The 17,618-nt window shown below is 37.7% G+C and overlaps 1 protein-coding gene and 2 long non-coding RNA genes across 3 annotated transcripts in view; 2 read left to right on the forward strand and 1 right to left on the reverse strand.

Moving 5' to 3' along the window:
* Nucleotides 1-1,064, reverse strand: part of LOC138027285 (adenosine receptor A3-like) — a 1,818-nt gene extending 754 nt beyond the window's left edge. The window contains exon 1 of the mRNA XM_068874845.1: nucleotides 1-1,064. This exon is cut by the window's left edge and continues 754 nt beyond it. Within this exon, the coding sequence (XP_068730946.1) occupies nucleotides 86-1,045 (960 nt within the window). The 5' untranslated portion in view covers nucleotides 1,046-1,064 and the 3' untranslated portion in view covers nucleotides 1-85.
* A 6,210-nt stretch (nucleotides 1,065-7,274) lies between these two features.
* Nucleotides 7,275-9,202, forward strand: LOC138025911 (uncharacterized). The gene is made up of 3 exons (XR_011127184.1): nucleotides 7,275-7,353; nucleotides 8,035-8,159; nucleotides 8,866-9,202. It is a non-coding gene; the product is annotated as an uncharacterized lncRNA (long non-coding RNA).
* Nucleotides 9,203-12,656: 3,454 nt separating this feature from the next.
* On the forward strand, nucleotides 12,657-15,750 carry LOC138025915 (uncharacterized). The gene is made up of 2 exons (XR_011127197.1): nucleotides 12,657-12,888; nucleotides 15,361-15,750. It is a non-coding gene; the product is annotated as an uncharacterized lncRNA (long non-coding RNA).
* The last annotated feature ends 1,868 nt before the right edge of the window (nucleotides 15,751-17,618 follow it).

Consider the following 17,618-nt stretch of genomic DNA (forward strand, 5'->3'; position numbering starts at 1 on the left):
ACAATGTGGGTGAGCTTTTCAACAAATTCGAGAGCAGGTAAGTGAAAACTACTTCGAAAACAAACTGAAAAAGAACATGGCATCTTTAGTTTCGACGACAAAGTTTTGAAATGGCGCTTACAATCTCTCGTCGAATTTCTTGAATTCTCCAACAGTAGAGAAATGGATTTAGGCTTGCGTTGGCAAAAAGGATTGTCATTGAGAGACTAAGAGCAACAATTTTTGAATAATTCCTACCAGTCAGTTGTATAACTATGAACATTGACCAATATGGAGTGTAACATAGAATTAGTAGGATGTAAATATAAAACATTGTTGTCACGGATCTTCGATACAGTTGAAGATGAGGCGTTTGAATGCTAATATTAGCTTCTCGTTCATTGAAAGGATTCAAACGAGACGTTATGGCAGTCTGCAATCCACGAAGCCTATACTGAAGCGTAATATAAGCTGATGCGCAGAGTATGAGACACAGAGAGACGGCTGTTATGTTGAACGCTTGATAAATCCTGATATTGTAGAACCATGTTATTATCCAGAAACTTGTGGCAGACCAAAGAATGACTAACAAGACTTTGGCTCGGGTGGCTGAAATTCTGGTGTATAGCTTCTGTAAATGGAAGGCCAAAAACCTATCTAGCGCAATTGCAGTTACTGTCAAGAAAGATACTGCTTGAAAAACGTTGGCTGTCAAATGAAATCCGATTCCAGTAATACAAAACAGTTGAAAATGACCGTTCATTTCAGCGGCTTTATATACGACATACAAAGGCTGAACGAAAAGTCCAACGGCAAGATCCGATAAAGTCAAGCTAGACAATAGTGCTTTAGATGGTGGACGAAGAGTTGAAGAACATCTTCTCAGAGCCCAAAAAATGGATGCGTTTCCGACGATGGCTGTGATAGATAAAATGGCATTCAAAGCACAGTTAACAATAAAGAGAATCTTTACGGCTGGTTCTCGATCGTAAGCAAGAAATCGAGTGAGATAAAAACATCCTCGGTTTGCTTGCTCGCTCAATTCTGTTGAGTTGGTGCTGTTCATCCTTAGAGATCAACTTTGGTAAAATTCATGATTGTAGACACTGATACGGATATTGATTCTAATGTGAAACCTCATATCACGGATCGATGTCACTGCACAAAAATGAATGCACTCGTGATGCTGAATAGCAGCTGTTTAGATCTAACCGTATGCCAGTTCCCCTAATTTAATGATAAGCAAAGATCTTGGTGGAATATCCCACTCAATCTGATAATGACTTCTGACAATTAACGATGCAAATTGAACTCACTCGACCGACAACAACAACAAACAATTTCATAAAAGAAAAGAACTGCAAAACGCTATTTGCTTCAGGTTATAGAATTCGAATAAGTAAAGATTTGGTAAAACATTTGACAATAAAAATCTGCGATAAAATATTATAAAACAACATGGCACGACGCTTCGACGTTTCCAGAACGTCATTATCAAGTAAAAAAGAAGTAACGAAATAGAGCATATACATATATATAGTGAGGATATGAATAAATTGAAAGGCATTAAAAGTTAAACAAAGAGTTTGGCCCTAATGCAGTCGCTGTGGGTATTTAAATCGGGTTTTATTGTTCTTATGTATAACATTTCATAAACGAGACAATCCCATTTCCTGCTACATTTTTTAAGCATTCTAAACTGGCTCTCATTGAGTAAGTCAATGTTCCCATGGGCATCTCTCAGATGGCGCGACCAATGGCAGAATATCGATGATCAGCAATGCGTTGAAACAGATGGCGCGTCGTATATCCGACGTAATTTGAATCACACAAATCGCATTTAAAGCAATAAACAACGCTATGCTGATTTACGATACGTGGCTTGATTTCTTTAAGCTTTAGATGCTGCTCAAGCTTCTTGCCGGTGTAGATTGGCTGTACATCAATGCCGATTTTTGAACTGAGATCGCGCATTTGCCTTTTTACCATGTTCGCTGAGACTTGATCTTTGAACGGAATGCTGACTCTTAAATTTTCATCAGGTTTTGTCTTATTGTCAAATATCAGTGAAATGTTATAGCAATTATCTCACAAATCAACCGAAAATCTATCTGATAAGAAGTTTAAATTAATGTGTACTATATATTACAGCGTTATTGTATTCAACATAATTGTAAATGCTCCCCAAGGTTAGGATTAACCTTAACCCTAAATTGGTATTAACTCGTGTAATACATATCTCCGAAAGTCGCTATATTGGATAGGACCATTGAGTACATCACGCCACCATTCCCGGAACTCCTTTCTTCCGTCATGAACAACGCTTGTTATCCAGAGTAACTAAACTGAAGTTTAATGTATTACTGATTCAAGTGTCACAGAATAGACTCAGTATATCACTGAGTTATAAATTCTGCCGGTATTGTCCTTTTAACGCCCGCCGCACACGCTGAGGAAAGAGCTGAGCAAACTGCCTCACGAGGCGGTTTGCTCAGCCATTTCCTCACGTATGCGGGGAACTTTTCGTGAGAAATTCACCTCGCGAGACCGTGAGGAAAAAATCAAACATGTTTGATATTTTTCGCCTCGCGAGGCAAATTCCTCATTGTGTGCGGCAATTGCGAGAATCGAGTTGAGCTTGGTCACTCAAGCATCCAATAAAAGTACAAGGAAAGGTTACGTTTATACAAACGTTGGCCGTGTAGCACTTATTTTTTAAACAGAGTTAACTGAATAGCGAGTAATGTGAAGTGCTCGATTTCTATCCCATATGAACCATGTGAGCGTTAGCCCTACTGATGGAAATGGGCCCACACATGCAACGTTTGTATAAACGTAACCTTTCCTTGTACTTGTACATGTTCATTGCCGTGACTTTAACATCTTCAGTTCCCACTGCCTGCTCCCGTCTGACCTTGTAGCTCAGTCGGTAGAGCGGCGGTGATCTAACCCGAAGGTCGTGGGTTAATTCCCACCCTGGTCACAGTTTTTCTCTGTCCTTGTGTGGGCCCATTTCCATCAGTGGGGCTAACGCTCACATGGTTCATATGGGATAGGAATCGAGCACTTCACATTACACTCTATTCAGTTAACTCTATCCAATAAAAATACATGCCATTCTCACGTGATTTCGGTGACGTCAGAATTTCTTCCTCCGACGCCATCTTTAACCGCTGGAGTCACGTGAGTATGCCATGTATTTTTATTGGATGCTTGATTAAACAAAGCTCAGCTCGATTATTTTATCTTCACGGCCAATTTCTCACCACAATTTCCCCGCACACGTGAGGAAACGGCTGAGCAAACCGCCTCGCGAGGCAGTTTGCTCAGGTCTTTCCTCAAGTGTGCAGCGGGCTTAAAATGTAGATTTGATTTTTCCCCCAAAATTGCATGCAATCAATTATGCTTAATAACTTAGCATAATTTTAAGCAAATGTTTGTGATACTGATGCGTCATGAACTAAAAAGGAATTAAACCAATACTTACAAAATATAAAATGCTTTGTTACCCGTTCTTAGGTGCTCTTGTAACTATGTTACAGAGATCTAAATTGATGGAAAAGAGATCCACATTACAATTCGCAATTTCAAAACTTATCAAACCATCAATCCTATAAAATAATGAAATGGTCATATAAAACTCGAAAAAAATCACCAGAATGGTTGGTTTTTTGGTAAAGTACAATCTTGTGAGGTAAGTTGTTTAAAAGAAACTGATTGTTTGGTAACGCATTAACAAAAAAATAAATCACCGTTTTTTTTGCTCTTAGCTATAAACACGACTTAGCTTGAAAAATTTTCGTTTAATATTTAAAGCTCACGTGAGTAGTCGGAGCAAGAGGCATTCGAATTCTTTTTTGTAAACATCTTCCTCTATATCTCACTATAAGCTCGAAGAAGAAATAAATTCAAATACTTAAAACGATCTCGTAGCATCCATGTTTTGTTGCGGTTGTTGTTACTTGTCGCTCTGTCGATTAGCCCTGCGATTGGCAAAGAGGAACTGGAATTCACTTTTTCTCTTCCTTCTTTCTCCTCCTTTCTTCTTTTTCCTCTCTTACTCCTTCTTATTTTATTTATTTATTTATTTACTTACTTTTTTGTTATTATAAAAACCGTGATTGAGGTTTGGTCAATTTGGATTCCGTACAACCTAGGAGTGGATAATATTACTTTTGTGGGGGACCTACTGTGCTATGTAGTATCACCTGTCTCAAGTTAATCACCAAATAAATCACAAGTAACTATAAAAGGTCTTCAAAATGGCATACACTGATTGCAGTAATGGGGTGTTTTCGCACGCGCAAGAGAAAAATTAAAAAACATACTGCCATTATGATACCTGTTACTTGTTTCCTATCCTCCTCGTACCTCGTGGCACATACGACCTTTACAGATGTCTTCCACTGTTCTCTGTCCGCTGCAATCATCCTCGTTTCCTCCCATGATCTCCACCCTGTCTCTTTACGTTCCTTTTCAACTGTTCGTCGCCAAGTTGTCTTCGGCCTTCCCCGCCTTCTTTTCCCTTCCGGGGCCCAGCTTATTGCAATGTTAGAATGATTATTACGGTCTTGCCAACCATATTCTATCTACGATACTTTACTTCCTCCCTCAGCTGTTTCATACTCGCTCTTTCCAACAGCTCTTTAGTACTGACTTTATGATAAGGACTGGCAAAAAAGCAAGACTGATGTGTTCCATCAGCCCTGCCATTTTTTGTTTTTGATTGCCGTAAACACTTAACCGCGCGCAGAATATACGCGTTTCTTTGTCAAAATAAGTTGCAAGAAACGACTACGAAAACAAGAACAATTTTAAAAAGTATGTTCAGGGTGCAGGGATGTCACGGTGGTGAGAGCACTTGTCTCCCACCAATGTGGCCCGGATCCGATTCTCAGACTCGGCGTCATATGTGGGTTGAGTTTGTTGGTTTTCTACTCTGCACCGATAAGTTTTTCTCCGGGTACTACGGTTACCCCTCCCCTCAAAAAGCAACGCTGACTTGCGTTTATTATTAATTTCAGATTACAATGTCCCCAATTGTTGCTCCAGCGCCAGAACGACTAGACACTTAAATAAAATTTCTTTATTCCTTTTCCCGATCACTTGAAAAGGAAATGTGGGCTTTAAAGTGGCATTAGAATGAGGAATTGTTTTGGAGAAACCCTTAACCTGAACCTGTCGTGATTAGCTAGAAGAAGACAATACGAAAATAATTTTCAGGTAGAGCAGACAGGCATTTGTGATGAGGAGAGAGACGTCTCCCAAGGAACGCGCATGCTCCAAAACAGACTGGCTGAGGATAGCTTCGTTATGAAAGCCTTGCGTTGAATGTAAAGAGCCACAAAGCATCTAAGAGCTCGAAGACAAGAATATATATGAAATTTATCGTAGCAGCAATGAGCCGATCCAAGCGCCTTGTAAAAACCTGAATCACAAAAAGGACCTTGTTCCGGAGAGCTGATTGTAAAGGCGATGGAGCTTATCAGTTTTAACGCTAAGGTGCAAGGGGAAATTCCATTTTATTTCTAATTTGATGTGTAACGCCGGCCATAATGCTCTCATCCAAATGAAATTTTAAAAAATATATATACTGTATGTCTATTTTATGTCTATATGATGAGAGCAGTCAAGATACTAAGGTCTTAAACTAAAACTATAATTATATCTTAAACGAAACGTTTTCGTTGCCGGTAGCCGTGGCCGTTTTCTTAGCTCCCTAACGTTCTGCATTGCATTTTACATGTATGCTTTTTAAAAGTAATAATAATAATATTAATAATAAAAGAATTCTTCACCACCTAGTTACTTAAGACTTCCAGTGTTTTTGTCGAATGCAGTTACTAAAAAGTAGATGTAGTTTTATATTACTTTACAGATTTTTCAGAATTCTAAGCTATTTACTTAGCTGGCTTAGCTGCAAGGGAAGGTGCCCAGTTCAGAAATAATTCCTTTTCGGGCCACTGTGCGCAATCATCTCAACGTATTTTTCAGCAGGCAAAGATGGAGATCATACATGGACAGAACAACGAGTTTTTGGTAACAAAGAAAGGCGTGAATTCGGATGAAATAAAGCTGAATTAATAGATGATCAAAGACACAAGATGTCATCGAAACAAACGACTCTAACTGATCATTCGCGGTTTTGTTTCAAAGGCTCCTTTCGGGTTTTTTAATCGTAGAAATTGAATAAAACTTAGGTGAAAAAGAGAGTATTCTATGCTGAAATATAACCACATGAACTGGTATTTTTTCCTACAAACGTTCTGTATATAGAAAGTTGTTTGAATTTCACTGGCCGAATCACTCAAAACCGGCATTTTGTGCTCTTTATATTACCTAAAGACAAATTATTTCGGCCATTACCAAAGTCAACTTTACATGATAGATTTGTCGTGTGAATGTTGTCTTCCTGAATTGTATAATTATTAGACTAACAAGAATGAGTTTTTAACGAGTCGCACCTGGCAGATGATGAGAATAAAGAACCAGTCCAATCCAGCTGGAACATGAACTGCCTGATCTAGTTTACAAATGATTAACCAACTGCTTTTCTATGAACACCAGTGAATTTCCCTAACATTAAAGCTTAAAAATCTTTTTTTTTTAACTCAGGAGCTGAATTATTAACTCAATGAGCTCAGCATCAGTTCCAATATTGATATTCTTTGAACAACAGATAAAACGCGTCCCATTCAACCGGGTTAAACGAACGAGAATCTAAATCAAACGAAAGTCAATTGTTTAGTTTTTGGATTTTCGACAAAGAGACCTCTCAACTAATTTTTGCAATGTGATTATTCCGATAAAATGAAACATAATGAAGATCTTATGCACAATGCTTTGGTGTAAGTGAACTCATTTGATTGTAAATTTTGAAACTCATCATCTAAAACAAAACCGTTTGGCAGCCATTAATAGTTCTGCTGATTTTTATCCAATTGATTTACTATTTTGCGTTGGTTGCCACTTTTTCGCATGCATTTCCAACATAAAGGAAATTTTTAAATAACGTAATTGTAATAAAATGAAAAGACGAACCTGTTTGAAGCTTAAAAATCCACAACTCTTTAAGACATTTTACAAAGGGGCATGTTGGAAGGAATCCTTCCTTCTCAATTGAAGGAAAAAAAGACAAGAGTAATTTAAATACCTGAAAATGACTTTTCTCTCAATTTTAACTGAATAATTGGAATTCGTCGCACAATTTTTGCAGCGCTAATATAGTCACATTGGGTGGCAGGCGCCTGATTAGGCGATAAATCGTGTTCAAATTTGTTCATAGAAAGTATATAAATACGGATGTCGTCTCGGCGGAGGGCAGTGAGAGTGTTTCAAGAAGAATCCCGTTTTTCTACAAACAAAGCAGAACTGGTGAGTTAGAAAGGTGCATGTGTACTTGGTTTAACTATATACGGATTAAGTACCTACAGAAGTATCTCCGATATGCCGGAAAAAGTGTGGGTTGATGTTTCGAGCGTTAGTCCTCCGTCAAACCGGCGTAATAACACGACATAAGTGACACCGTTTTCTTCTTTTTCCAAACAGTGTGAACTCTTGATTAACACTCCACAGGTAAAATGAACATTGAAGTACGGGAGGCTAAGACAACAGTGTATCGTTCGTGTTCATTCACGTTTCATATGCGTTAACAGATTCATACTTATTATGCGTCAGAAATAACTACCTTACTGAGAATTCATTTTGAATACTGCGATAAGTAGTGGCTTCAAGGTTACAGGGTGTAAAATAAAGGTCATGAACTAAGGCCGATTGGGGAAAAACTGACTCTTCTCCGCAAGTAAAGATTTTATTTCTCTTACATGGCTCGAAAACTGCAGATTTGCTTAATTCTCCTGTTAATGAAATAAACTTGAGTAGCTCGCTAATAAAAAAGCAATAAGCTTAAGCAAAACCGTCGCAGTTGACTGTAAGTCGAGAGTCTGACACTGAACTAACTACAGACAAAGTGAGTCATTATAGATCACGAGCAGAATTAATTATGATACTCATCTAGCTGAACTGAATCAACTCATGCATTCACTTCATCCACAGAAACCCAAGGCAAGAAGGTGACGACAATGGAAAAAAAGTTGCTATGTGTGGTTCTCATCATGTTGCTAATGGTATCCTTCAACTCGGCTCAACCTAACCAACGAATTGGAAAAAAGAATTTCCAGGTAGTTTAAAAATCTAGTATTTACTCACAATCAGTCGCTCCATAAATGCTTCTGGCAAGTTTATTTTCTGGTTATTTCGTTGCATGTAAATAGTCATGCGGTAAAGGAAGGGTCAGAAACTGAACTTGAAGTCCATTTTGTAGTGCCGCACACTTCGAAATGAGAGCAAAGTGGGTGACTTTTTTTCCCCTCTCTCTTCCTCTCTGAAATCACGTTTCACGGTAATGTCGGTAATATCTGACTCGCATCGCGCTTGATAGAGAAAGCAGTACACTATTAACAAACTGAACGTTTCACAGGGAGATATTTCTATTTGAACTCTGTTTCCAAAGCCTCTTGTCTAATAAAAATCTGTATGTAAACGGATTCGGTGTCAAAAAATGGAAATTTAATGTCAAGGGCGAAAAAAGTCTCAGAGTGTTACCTTGCCCATGTACAGAGATAGGAAACTCTGGACCGCGAGAAAAACCAATCAGATCAGGATTCGATACCGTATCCTCTTGGGAAAAAAACTGATTGATTACCACATCTATCTTGGAAATCGTTTATAAATGAAAATGGGTCTGGGGGTCTGGGTGAGATCCAGGTATCAATGATACTTAACATTCAAGCACCTTTGGAGTGAGGATAGATTTAGGACTTCTATTTCTTTTAACCGTTCAAATCTTGTTTTCACATAGCAAATAAAGTTCCTTCAAATTTCTAGGCTGTGATAAAGAAGCGAGAGTACTGCGCACGAGCAAGGCAGATTTGTAGCCCAACAGAAGATGATGTCATTTATGATGGTCATATGCCAGATGTTTACCCATGAAAACTACACCAGGATAATGAGAAAATGGAAAACCATTTACCGTCTCGCACCCTTGTTCGAATCGGTCATTAAATGTCTCTTATTTTCTAGGATTACATGACATCAAGGTGCAAACGTAGAGCTATTAATTAAGCAAAGTATACTGATCATTGTAATTTTGACATTGATGCAAAAACTTTATCTTTTTGCTTGATAAGTAAATAAAACAATAAAATTGTGTAAGCACTCTTTAGACGTTTGCTCAATTATTTTCTTGATTCTGACGTGTAGAATGTCGCGAATTGACCGCATTCCTACACAACAAGCTTGGTATTAGTTCCAACGGAAATGAGATGATCTTGTATACCTTCCCACGTTTTTTTCCCAAACTCCAAATTTAATCTGTAGCTCCTTCATATGTTCCTTTTTCACAAGAATTAAGCATTACCCTTCATACGAGATGCAGGCCAGAACAAAAACACGGAAATCATGCAACGTTTTTGCCATTTGGCGTGTTACACAGTATATTTGTGCCCGTGGCCTGTGAAACAGTGTCGGTCTTTTTCGAACGCCACAAAATGAACATGAAAAGACATGGGAAGGAATAAATGACCTCTTGCATCGCAAAAAGAAGACCAAACTTATAACTGCTCTTAAGGACCCTAATAATGGCAACAAAATCGTGAAGGAACCTTCAAAGATTCCTAATATTCTTAGTAAACACTTTGCATCTGTGGAAAATAGGCTAGCACAATTCCAACTCCACAACAACATTATCTTAATTATGTTAGTCATTGCAAATCACCAACTTCATCTTCTCTATTCCAACCGGTAATGCTCGACGAATTGAAATTCCAAATACTCTTAGTCTTATGGACTAAGATATTCCTCTCCCATAAAATTATTATTAAAAGTCTGCGAGTAGTATTATGGCTCCTATTCTCTCAGAAACATTTAATACCGCTAACATTAGGAAAATACCCTTCAAAACTTTTAGGGTTTAGTTGTCGCTCTATTAAAATAATTTAATTTAATATAATTTTTAATTTTTAATTACAGCTTTTAGTACGCGTTTTGCTACGCCTCAATGCGTGTACACTACATGATACATAATATAAAAACTAAAGATAATAACAAAAAAGGTAATAGAACGACAACTATTGCTCAAAACCCGCCCGTCATGTTACAAAAGAGGGCGGTCAACTGAATGATATACTCGTACGACAGAGCGAAATTACAAAACTGAAAGGGTAAAACACGCGCTAAGGGGTCATGTAGGTCTGTCACTCTCGAACAATTAAATTTCCGGTCGTTTTCGTCGTTGCCAAGGGAGAAAGTTGATGTATTTCTTAATTCAAGTTCAGTTTACAGTGTCCCCAATTAGTGGTCCAGCGCTAGAACGACTAGACACTTAACATAAAGTTCCTTTCCTTTCCTTTTTAATACTCTATAGTTTTAAAGTCATTCTGCACCGGTGGCTCAGTTGGTTAAGCACCGGGCTGTCACGCGGGAGGTCGTGAGTTCAACTCCGGCCGGACCAACACTCAGGGTCTTTAAATAACTGAGGAGAAAGTGCTGTCTTTGTAATGACATCTGCAAATGATTAGACTTTCAAGTCTTCTCGGATAAGGACAATAAACCGGAGGTCCCGTCTCACAAACCTTGTTCACATATAACCCTGTGGGACGTTAAAGAACCCACACACTATTCGAAAAGAGTAGGGGACGTGGTTCCCGGTGTTGTGGTCTATCTTCATCACTTACATCATCACTCATCATGGGTTGGGAGGGTTCAGTGGGCTCATAAATGGACTGATAGCGGCTGCCATCGGCGCCCTTAGTATGCTGACGTCCGAGCCCACTGCAAAAATGCTATGTAAATAGGACACGTATGTTTGTCCTATCAATCAATCGCGACATTACTTACTCTACAGAGTGGTAAATGAAACGAACAAGCCTTACGAATGTGCTTAAAAACGCGTGCCTGCACGTCGTAAAACTTTGGGAACAAATAGTTCGAAGTGCAAAGTGTTCTGCGAAAGAACTCATTTTTCTGCTACAAATATATTCAAAATCTCCGCAAGTTGTACATGTGAATATTTTTCAGGCCGCATCAAACAGACTATTAAGTTTAAGCCTATCTTACGCAGACGTTTTCACAAGGATGATAGAATTAAGGCAATTACGCAAAAAAACATCATTGCCCATTTTATGGGATTACCCTCAAACTTAAAGGCTTTGAATGTTTTTCGGATTTGATTCTTCCTTTCTTAAATCAATATAACAAAACCTGGCCACGAACGATGATGGCAGTTCTGGTCAAGCCCTTCAAAAACGATCTCGTCCACGGATACTCTGAATAAAACAAAAAAAACAGGATCAGTTATAATTGAAAACAATGCATTGTGAAGTGAGTAAAAGAATATATATTTCGATTCATTTCCAAAAAATGTATACATTGAGAATATAGATACTAGCGAAAACAAACAACTTGCTTCCCTTTATCAAAAAAGACGACAAACTACGAGTTAGCAATATGACAATATTGAAGTCTCCAGTTACATCCTGTAATCTACAAAAGAAAATTAATTATCTAGAAAAGCAGGGATCAATGTTTCTTTCCAGTTTAAGTAGAATGCATCGTCGCATTTTTCAGAATAAGGTGAAAAAACGCCAATCTTTTCACACGTCACTGATCTCCGAGATATAAGCGGAGTCCACGCTGGGATTCATCATATCTTTACTTAACTCAACAAAATCCAAGAGTGATTTAATTAAAAGATAATATCAACGAACTTCGCGCCAAAGAAAATAATGATGAAAAAACATTTATTTCCTCGTCCTTCAGTTAAAAAAGGATCAGACAATCAAACAAGCAAACAAGAACTGCGGATAGGAAGGTATAAAATACTGAAAACAGCTTATTTTTGTGGAAAAGATGTGGGACTTAACGACTCAAGGGCATATCGTTGTCCGTAGTTTTTTTCTTCATTTTGCGAATAGTTTGAATAGGTTAGGGTTAACTAACTTAAAATACCAGAATCGAAGCTCTTTTTCACTTTCAACGAGAAATCATTAATTTTTAAACACCAAAAATTTAGTTTAAATCCAGCCATTTTGCAATTTGTTAATAACTATTTCGAACATTTGTCCCATCAAGAGGAAGTACCTAGCCCACGTGATCTAATCCGTTTCATCAAGTGAAACATTCAGAATGTAATTTTCTTTACGCCGTATCGCTACCAAAACCCGGATATATGCAGTACCTCTGTAACCCACAACCACGACGGGGAGCCAACACAGCTTTATGACATTTTGGATGGAGTGGTCAAATCGCGGGCGAGTTTTATTACTAAGCCGGGAATAAGATTCGTGTCAGTACGAAATCCAGGCATTAACTTATCTATGAATAAAAAAAGATCAGTTTGTTCTTTCAGTATTGAATTTTCAAAAAAGAGGTTTTAAAGGAGTTTTGTTTTTCGATTCAAGTGGCAGAGCAGAAAGTCACCCAATACTGACGTTCACGTTTCACTTGAAGAGAGTTATTAACAAGAGAACTAGGTGGGTTGAACGGATTTGGGCTCCACTAAACAAAGAGGATAAGATTTCGAAATATAATTGGTTAAATTAAATATTATTTATCAACTTGCTAAGAGCCTGCGGCGAGCTTTCTGAGCGTTTAAAAGTTTCTCGACAATTTCAAACGTTACAAAGTCGCAGTCTTTCATACCTGAGCATACTGCAAAGCCACTGCAGACAACAATCGGTATCGACAGCCGTGATGATGAACTCGAAATTCTTAGTTACATTATTCATTATCCTGTTTGTTCCATGTACGATACAATTCTTATTTTCTAATACTGCGGGTCCGATAGCCGGGAACGACAACGTTGGCTCATCGCACGGAAAGCGTGGCCCAGCACAAGGCAATGCTCAACAGGTCAGTGTTATGCAATGAGACTAATGAGAATTTTTGAAGAGCTCTTAGGTGGTGGAGAGTTGAACTCTTGATTAAATGATTTTTTTTTAAGAAAATGAGCCAGACATATTGAAAGATGAAAGAGGAGGTTGTGAAACATTTGTCCTTCAAATATAGTTGGGGAAGCGAAAGGACTGCCGTATGTACTTGAAGTACAAAGTGGTTGCATCCGAAAGAGAAAATAAGATCATATGTTATCACGGCCAGCAAATCGCAATGTTTTTGAAAGAGGTGGTCCTATTTTGTGTTAGTTCAATTGCCATCCCTGAAAACTAAAAATTCGGAACAATTTTTGCAATATCTACGTGTAAAACAAAGAAGACTCACTTGAAAAGAGTGACATACTGAAGAATTCTCCTGAGACTCAATTTCAAGCAATTTTTTGCGCCCCTTAACTATGCCCAATGTTGAATCATGATTTCAGTTCATTTAAAACAATTTATATCTGCCTGCATCACAATCGGCGTAACATTCCTTTACAACAAGAACTGTCGTCCTATTTGTCCGTGCAGGATTAGGATGAAATCGTACATATCGCTGGCCTTCAGCTAATTTTAAGACTTCAAAATGTAACCAGATACACTAAAATAAATATTAAAAAGACAAATAAATACCCCCCTTGTGTCGAGCGGGCTATATCAGTTTGAAAGAATCAAAATAAAAATCAAGTCCTTGAGCATTATCTGCTTTTAGACTACTAAAACTGCATTTTTCTGTACAGTTGCCTTTATTCTTTAAAATTAAGCACGATTTTAACGTCTGCAACATTGTGGAGACACCTGGTTTATCATGTGCGTTCAAAGTTATTTTAGGTCTTCCACACAAGTCTCATGATTTAGGAAGTTTCCGGTTGGAATTCTCCGCATAAAGTCGACATTAAACTGAACAGTAAGCGTGTTGGCGACTCGTATTAATGATTTACATAATTTTTATTTGTGTGCTAACAAAAATTTCTGAATAACTGAATAACCTGCTTTTTGTCTAAAAATGGCTTGCCTGGATAACGCGGATCCAAATTTTATTTGATTTCGCAAGTCCAACACTTTTTTATCATCTGATAACCACTTAAAGAAGACGCCGCTTTAATTGATAACAAAAAAAGTGTCCTTATTAATTTCCACGATGGCATAAAGCGAAAATGGATTTGTTTTGCGTCTTAATTAAATTTGCCTGCAAATGCAACCATAGTTAACTTAGGGATAATTTATCATCCATTTCACATTTAACACCTGATCAAATTGATTGTTTTAAATTCGCTTTAGGTTAAAGTTTAGCTGCGGAATAGTTATTATTTGCAGTTTAAATTCTTTTTTGTCCAATGCTGTTTGAATTAGAGGAGAATTCCGTATCCTCTTTTTGTTTCCAAAAAAATAAATAAATAAAGTGTTTTGCCATTACACTAGTGTTAATCTGACGATGAATTTTATTGTTTACATTTGATCCTACAAGCTAAGGGATTAACTAAATTTATTCACATTGCATGAGAATAACTTAACTCTTAAGGGATCTGACAAAGAACTTTGGTATGAAACGCATGTGTGTTTCCCCCTAAAATTAAGCAGGCTTTGGTTCCAAGCACATACATGTATAAGGTTTATCAGTCCTTACGTAATAATCTCTGCCCAACAACAACAACAACAACAACAACAACAGCAACAAACATCTTTATTTATACCATACAATGACAACAGAGAGAGAAAAAAAAATAAGACTCGGAAATATCATTTTAAGGACCATTAAAGGTGGAAGGGTCTAACCCTAACCCTAACTCTTAAGAGATTCTTCAAGATTATTCCAAAGAAAAGCTCTTTTAAAGCGAATATTAAATCTACCATAGTTTGTTCTCACGGAAGGAATACAAAATGTAGATCTAGAGGCCAGCCTAGTTTCATACATGTGCCTTGAAGATATAGGGGTAAAGACATTACTGAAGGAAGATGGGAGCGGATTTAAATGAAATTTAAACATAAAAATACAATTCAAATAATATATAACATCAAGGAATTTCAGAATGCCATTTTCAGTTCAGTGTAGTTGTCGTATTTGTTTTATGTAATTTATAATCACCTCCATGCCAACACTAGAGCTGTTGCGCCTGGTTTGGGAATACGTTCTCTCATTCCTAGTGGGCTTTTTTGGGTCAGTTTCATTTCAGGCGCTGCAAAATTCTCATGGTTGTGAAGAACTTCGCTATGTACTTTGTTTGCTCGTAGCCGAATTGAATCTTGTAATCGGCTAACATGGACGGCATCAAACACTCAGGCTCGCATTTTAAGCTCTGCATCCATTTGTCTTGCTGTAGGGAGCGTTTTGTGGTGGGTTTTTTTTTTTGGAATGTGTACCTCTCAATTGATGCTGTCCAAAGTTTGTCGCTTTTTTGTCGACCGGACAGGGCTCCATTTGTGCATTTATGTTTTTGCTGTTTTATTTCAGAGAATACTGAATCAAAATATTGACGAATTTTGTATGCGGGCAAGAAGGCAATGCGACCTCAGAAGGAGAGAATATCCATCCTTGGAGAAAAGGGTTGAAGAAGAAAGGCAGTCTTCGAGGAGAGTCCAGCGGAAACTCGAGGATTAAATATAGACAGAACATAAGATAAGATGGCTCAGCTTTTTTTTCAATGCATACTGAATCTTCGAAAGTGCGTAACGCACTGATTGATGAAAGCTATACCTTGTTTAGAGAGTTCTGTATAACTTGTTACTAGTTGCCGGCTTGAAAGACAGACTAAATGTGAATTCGAAGTTGGTGGATTTGATGAAGTGAACCACACCTAACTGGAAACAATGTTACGTGTTAATGAATAAAAGCCCGGCCTCATTACTCCTCAGTCAAACTGATGTCTTGATATTATTGATATTATATCATGAATCTTGACAATTTGTCACGAATCTGCAAATTGCCAATCATGTTTTCTCAACCAACCATAGTCGAAAATGAGATCATTTTGAAATCTCATCAACTGCGGGTCGATCAGACATGCATTGTAGAATTAAAGAGTCTCTGTTTATCCGCGATTTAAAGCCAGCCTTGAATGAAAACGTTGGTAGTGAGAAACGTAATCTCTATTGAGGCTCTAACAGGGTAAATTCCGACCTCTGGCAGGGTCTCTCTATTATTAGAGTATTTCTTATAGCTTAAATTCGTTAGTTGTCAATCAAATTCGTTAGTTGCCAATCCGTTTCAGTGGTATATTTTAATTTAAATTTATCTGTAACCGAATAAATATAGATTACTTCATGGTTGGTGAGTGTGTACGATTTTTGATCACAAGTTGTGGACGGATGGCGTAAACGAACGAGTGAGCGAAGCGAGTGAGTGAGTTTAACGATCCTTCATAACGAGTGAGTAATAAAAATCGTACAAAGGAGCCAACCATGAAGTAATTTGTTTATTATATAAGAGAAGAGATCATAAAGTTAACGAGGAAATGCACATATCAATGTTAAGCCACAGGGAGGGGGGAGGGGTCGGGCATGGGGTGGGGATTTTGACATTTTCATTTTAAAAAAATGCAAACTCCCCATTCCAGGGACAAAATAAGTGGTCAAAATGTCTACCCGGCGGCAAGTGAAGGTGGTAAAATGTCCTTTGTACTATCAAAATCGCTAGCCTGGGGACGTCACATACGATCAACATCCCTACCCAGGGGACAGACCTCACAGACAGACAGATAGACATGTTTTATTTGGAGTCTTATACAATAAATAGAATATCGACCACAATTTCCAAATAACTAACAATTACAAACAACAAAAATATACTTGGCTAAAAGATTATTAATTAATTAAGTCCTGGAGTATTTACTTTTATCCGTCTTCCCCTTTCCTTTTTTCAAAGCATTCGAATATATGTTTTGCTATTAGTTTTTGTATTTTTACATTTCCGCTAGGGGGGCTTATCAGAAACATGAATGTTTTATTAGGTGACATTCTGCTTATTTTTATTCTATATTCTTTTTCCGAATAGGCGAGTAACGAACGTGGTTTGTCCTGGTGAGCAGGACATATATTTAGAAAATGGTTTTCGTTCTCCATTTCTATTTTACAAATTGGGCAAATTCTTTCTGCAGCTTTCTTGAGCGGTCTCGATTTTTTGTCTCGGTTAACGTCCTGTCTCTATGGCTAATATGTGGTTGCTAAGTCGCTGTTTTGTTAGGGCTATTCTGTGTCGTGGCCGGCAGAGTGTGCTTTCATCCAGAGGTGTCCTAATCCTATCTGTTCCAATGAGAGTTTGATTTTTTTGCTCCAGAAAGCCTTATTTTCCTTCCATTTAATGTCATTGTATGCTATTTGGGATAATTTGTATTCATTTTTGGTTAAGGTTTACCAGAACTTAAAGTTCCTAGTCATTGGGAACCCCCCTGTTTCAGCCCTGCACGCATTGTTAACGTTGTTGCAGTATTTGTTAACTCACGATCGAACTCCCGTGGTTAGCCCATCAGTAGTTAGTAACATCATAGTACTTTGATATAAGTTACTGTACTGTATTGTTTCCTTATCCTAATACCCTTTGTATTAAGAACATGTTTTATTTATCAGGCTCAGTGAATTGGTTCTTATTTATATGGTGCTTTATTGGCCAAGTTTCAGCCTGATTTTCTTAATCCACTTGTTCTTATTTGCGGGTGTTTACTGTACTTCCATTGAAGTATTCGTTCTATGCGAAATAATGTTCACAGTGGAACA

The sequence above is a fragment of the Montipora capricornis genome, chromosome 12, assembly GCF_036669925.1.
Source record: "Montipora capricornis isolate CH-2021 chromosome 12, ASM3666992v2, whole genome shotgun sequence".
Taxonomy (NCBI): Eukaryota; Metazoa; Cnidaria; class Anthozoa; order Scleractinia; family Acroporidae; genus Montipora; species Montipora capricornis.